We start from the raw sequence: 5775 nt of genomic DNA, 5'->3' as shown, positions 1-5775 counted from the left end.
TTTTTGAGGCAAGGTTTCTCTATGTACTCCTGGCTGGCCTCAGACTCTGAACTCCGTGAAGCCAAGCTCTGCCATCCTCCTACCTCTGTCACCCAAGTGCTCAGATAAAGGCATGTGCCACTGTGCCCAACCAGTTCCAAAGCACCAGTGTACGTGAATGCTCTCCTTATGGCTTTTATTCTCTTAGTAAAAGCACCTTCAACTCTATCGACCATACTCTAATTTATATAAGAATAATGAAGCTAGCTTCTGAATTCTTAGAGGACAGGCGGTCTCTTGTCACTCGGCAGGAAGGACAGTTTTGAAGGTGGAAATTTAGCTTAAATAACCAAAAACCTGACCTGAGACTCTGTATTTACCCTTGCACTTGGTGAGAAAGCAGAGGGTTAGAGGGACACAGAGGAGGCCATGGGAGGTCCAGGAGATGTGTGGCTCCATGACGATAGAAAGATCCACGGCTGCCATGACTTTGTCTGCATTGCTGGGGCTAGAACACGCAGCAAAACAGATCTTATCTCAACCGGGCTGCTTCTGTTTCCTTCAGACTCCATTCAGCTTCACCAAGGATTCCTTTCATAACAGGCGGATAAACATGAACACGCAACTTTCCAACACCCTTCTTGTATAGATTATTAAAATCAGACAGCAGCTATAAAGCCCAAGAAGGTCTTCGTTTGATGTTCGGAACAGGTGAAGCTCACCTTGAGGGTTCCTAGGAAGCAGGTCCCTTAAACTTTTACAAACAAGCCTTGACTTTCCAAAAAAATAAAATGGCAGAATTATTTACCTGAAGACTCACAAACTAGAAGAGGAACCACTGCTCTTTTGAAAAGGGCAGTTTCAATAATATCGCCAAAACCCCCTGACAGGGGCTGGGGAGATGGCTCAGCAGTTAAGGGTGCTGCTCTTCCAGAGGACCAGAGTTCAATTCCCAGCAACCACATGGTGGCTCACAACCATCTTTAATGGGCATCTGATGCCCTCTTCTGGTGTGTCTGAAGACAGCGACAGTGTACTCACATATATAAAATAAATAAACATATAAATCTTTTTTAAAAAAATATCCTGACGACCAGACACATTGTGCCTAACAGGGCCCTGGAGTTAAGGGAGTCACACCCATATTAGTGGCAGAGAGGAAGGAACATAAGATAGGTAGGATTTTTTCCATACCACAGGCCATCTGTGCTGAGTGGCTCTAGGTCTCAGTGTCAGGGAACCTCTACCCTAGGAACCAACAGGACGACTCTAATACTATCGGGGAAGATGCTTTTGGTGCACATCAATCTAGCCAGGAAGCCACTGCTAGCAATACAGCTCTTTCCCCACAACCATGACAACATACCCAGAAACAAACAAACAAACAAACAAACGGAATCTGCTTTTCTATAAAACTTGATTAAAACCATTTCCAACTATATAGTCACTTGCGCAGTTACCAAAATACACATGCTTCCCCTGGCATCTAAAGTGCTGTCAGGCTTCTGTGGCCAGTCTGTTGGGTCTATCCATTTCCACGGGGGCTGTGCACGCTCCTGCCAGCATCAGCTTTCCCCTCCCCCTCTCTGCACCCTTCTCTCCCTTTTCAGGCTTGGACTCCAGCTTTCAGGACTAAGACATTAGGGTTAGGTTAGATCTTCCTTGTGGCTTGACAACCCCTTCACTTCCTGTCCCTTAGTACTCCAGATCCCCCCTCCTGCGAGTGTCAAGCTGGCGATGGTAGGATTAACACTCAGAAGGCAGAGGCTGCACAGCTTTTGGTTGGGCTGGGCGTCATTTTTGCCCTGTCCTCTTCATAATGCTTCTCTATTTTTTTTCTTAATTAAACAAAGAGACTGCCCAGCCTGGAGAAAGAATAAGCTGAATGTAGTCGTGCTAATAAAAAGAGTGTTGGCTTCAAGAGCGAGTGCAGCAGTTATCTCTGATTGCAAACTTAACAAGGCCTGGAGTGATTTGAACAGGAACCCTCCACTCAGGAGTCACCTAGATCAGCTTGGTCTGTCTGCTACAGACCGTCTTGATTATGAACTGATGCAGGAGGCCCAGTCTACCATGGGCAGCATCATTCCTTAGGCAAGTGGTCCTGGAACTATGTTAAAAAAAAAAAAGATAGCTAAGCATGAGTTGGGGGGCAGCATCCTTCTATGGTTTCTGGTTCAGATTCCTGTTCCGACTTACCATGTAAAATAAAATAAGTCCCATCTGCCTCCTGGCCAGCAAAAGAAGGGAAAACTAAAACAGTGGGACACAAAGTAAACTGGGCTATGATAGTCCTACTCTATCAGAATAAACCCTTTAAAGAGAGATGGAGATAGTGATTGAGAGAGATAGAAATAGGGATAGATAGACGATGGGTTGATAGGTAGATAGATAACAGACAGACAGACAGATCTGACTCTAAACCATTATTAGCTATATCAAGGTCTAATTTTTAAAACAATTTTGGCCTGAACACACGTTCTCCGAGTCTACTCAACCCAGGTTCCTGTCATAATGTCCTAGCCGATGACAGGACCCAGGCAGGGTAAAAAAATAGACAGGACATGCCTTGGCTACTTCATGCCATTACAGGTAACTGTTTCTAAAGATCTTCAGGAGATGCTGTGCTGCCATAACTGTGCTGGCTCTCCTTTATCGTCTTCTCCACCAAGCCAGACAAAAAGAGGATCCAGTTTCAACTCGTCAGCCTCAGCCTGCATGAGAGCTGCCTTCTCACACAGAGAGATTTTCAAAGTATCTACCCGTTCTAGGGAAATGCTAACTTTCTGACCCATCGTGGCAGCAAGAAGGGGAGGCAGCAAAGGTCCAAGACGTGGGAGGGGCCATTACGACATCGCACACTGGGTCCAAGGACACAGAGCGCATGAAGACACTCCACCTAACACGACCAGGTCGGATCATCTTTAATCTCGGTTTCAGAGTCACCTCCACCATCTCTCTCTCTTGATAGAGGAAGAGGATGCTGCCTGAGTGAGCTGCTTCAAAGCTTCTCTTCGCGGCCCACACTCAACCCCCAAAGGTTCCCTAGGAAGGGTTTACCTCCATGATGGGACTGGATGCCAGGACCTTCTCTTCAATGTTGGTATCACTGGCCGAGCCGCCAACTGTGGCAAAATAGCGCATGGCATACTTGGCCGACACCGTCTTCCCTGCTCCAGACTCCCCGCTGACTATGATGGACTGGTTCTTTTCATCTCTGGAGGGAAAAGAGCTCTGGTCAGTCACTGGCCACGGCAAAGCGTTGCTGCCTGCCAGGGACCCTGATGCGGGCCAACCTGGTGAGAGGGCATCTCCTGGGGATAAATGTGGATAACTGTAAAGGTTGCCTTCTCTCATGGGACTACGTAAGCTCTGAAAATGGGAGGGAGAAGGCATATCTGAAGCATGGCTTTCAAACAGCACAGGCTCTCCATCGCTGAGCGCAGGCTCTCCATCACCCAATGGAAGAATGATGCGCCCAGCAGCTTTCCGTACAAATAGGGACATGGTGCCTATTATCTTAAGAACATATACTCCACAACAACAACAAGAGAACATATACATCTTTCTGTCTTTGTTCCTCCAACAGGCCTACTCCGCGCCTTTGCATTTCCTATAAGTTTTCTAATAAGAACAAGACTCTTCTCTTGTATTGAGTCTGGCTAGCAGGTGGGTTGTGCGGATTGAACATTTTCGTTTATATAAACATATTGCACAAAGGGCATGCCACCACCCACATCACAACAAAGGGGACAAGAGACTAAACTCAAGTCAGGAAAAGATGCTACGTCACACAGGACAGACAACTACAGTCATTCTTTTAAAAGACAACCTAGGAACACATGTAAGAAATGAAAGGTGCATGCCTTTATGTCCCCAAGGAACAGGGGTACTCAAAGCAGAGAGGAATGACAAACCTCTGGGACACAGTTGAGGGTAAGAAACTGCTTAAGGCGGTGAACTCGACCATCATCCCTTACGTTCATAAAACCACAAGGAAGGCTGACAGTCTACTTCCAGTTGTCAGCCCTGCCCACGGTGCCTGGTACCACATATGTACTCGAAGTCAACTGGTGAGCTGTGAGCAGCTTAGGGCTCTGTGGATGCAACCCCCTCCTTTTCTAAATGGAGGCACCCTTAAAACTCAGAGGTCCTAGTGCTGGGTCCCATGGTTTCCTAGGCAGAGTGGGTAACAATGACTGAGAAGCCTCCGTGGTGGGCTACCCTGCCTTGCTAGTTACTATCAGCATGAGTGAAAAAAAACAAAATAAAAAAACAAACAACAACAACAACAACAAACCCACATCCACCAGCTGTTTCCAGGGCAGGGCCAATGCGGAAAAACCAGACAAGGGCTCATGTAAAGGAAGCTGCCCTATTTGGGAGAGACAGAGGGACCAGAAAGAGAAGAGGCCAGCTGGAGGTGCGAGTGCTTGTAAGAATCATGGGGATGATCTGGAGGAGGGAGTGGGCTAAACTGGATCCACTTAGTCCCTCCCCATGAGCACAGAACACTGAGGTCTCGGCTCACAATCATGGACACTTAAAAAGGGATCCTTGGGCTGTGGATGGAAAAAGGATGCAGTTAAACATACGTATCTTTAAATTGGCCACCCAACTAACTATATGAAAATGTAAGATTTCTTCCTAGTACCTGGGCAACGACATTTCCCACAGCTTCCTGAGATCCCTCTCTGTTCTAAGCTATTTCACTCTTATCAATGTCTATTTCTTCTCTCCTTGCTCCCATAACACTAAAAGGTAGCCTTCAAACAGGCCCACAAATGTGGCTATTTCCCATTTCCTCCATTTTTTAATATTAATTTACTTATTTGTTTATTTATTTATTTATTATTACTTATTATTTATTGTGGATGTTTGTCTGGTTTTATGTATGTTTACCATGTGTGTGCCTGGTGCCAGAAGAGGATCTGGAACTGGAGTGACAGATGTTTGTGAGTCACCACATGCATGCTGGGAACCAAATCCAGGTCTTCTGCAAGAGCAGCAAGTACTTTCAAGATGCTGAGCCATCTCCCCAGCCTCCATGTCCATCTATTTGTATTTTCTGTTTGTATTTTTCACTTTACATTATAAGTACTGGACAATGTTAAGTGTCACCTCTGCTCTCAATACGTTTATCATCAGGCCCTTGGAAAACTGATATAAGCACACGCATTCAAGATGGCCGGAGGCACAGCCTGGCTTTACACCTTGGCAGCAGTCATTTCTGTATGACTTGGGCCACCTCTCTTCTCTGGTGTTACCCTGAGAGCTCCCATGTGCAATAAGAACCAGGCTGGGCAGTCCAAAACGTTGGAGCTTTGCTCAGCTTTTATTTCATAATAAGTGGATGAATGAGGATGTCCGAGCCTTGGTCCTCAGCAGAGAGCCACTTGGAATGAAGAGGTACATGCTGTTCCATTTAACAAGGATCTAGCGGTGTAACACAGAGTGAAATAGCTCGGGAGAAGGAATACATCCGTGCCCCAGGCTTCCTGCCGCAGCATAGCACACACAGGAAATTGAACAGCAAAGGGATCTGGGTAAAACATCTTCCTTGACAAAGACAAATAAGGCACAAGGCAGGGATCCTTATCACTTTCCACTCTCAGTGTCAAGGTGCCAATTACTTTGCACAACACCGAGGAACAACCGAGCATGTGCTGCTCAGGGAAGGGAATGATACACACAAGAGGTAAGATGCTTTAGGAGACAAGCGGCCTAGTCCAAAGATAAGTGGCCAAGAAGGAAAAACAAAGGGGCTAGTTTACATGACAAGTGTCAAGGATTAAA

The 5775-nt window shown here is 46.2% G+C and overlaps 1 protein-coding gene across 3 annotated transcripts in view; it reads right to left on the bottom strand.

Annotated features, from left to right (window-relative positions):
- Nucleotides 1-5775, bottom strand: part of Myo5b (myosin VB) — a 317620-nt gene that overhangs the window by 142913 nt on the left and 168932 nt on the right. For all 3 annotated transcript variants that reach the window (XM_031366041.1, XM_031366040.1, XM_031366039.1), the window contains exon 5: nucleotides 3040-3196. In XM_031366041.1, coding sequence (XP_031221901.1) covers nucleotides 3040-3196 — 157 coding nt within the window. The remainder of the gene's footprint in view (nucleotides 1-3039; nucleotides 3197-5775) is intronic.

The sequence above is a fragment of the Mastomys coucha genome, unplaced genomic scaffold (assembly GCF_008632895.1).
Source record: "Mastomys coucha isolate ucsf_1 unplaced genomic scaffold, UCSF_Mcou_1 pScaffold13, whole genome shotgun sequence".
Taxonomy (NCBI): Eukaryota; Metazoa; Chordata; class Mammalia; order Rodentia; family Muridae; genus Mastomys; species Mastomys coucha.
This window is presented reverse-complemented; position numbering and strand designations above follow the sequence as displayed.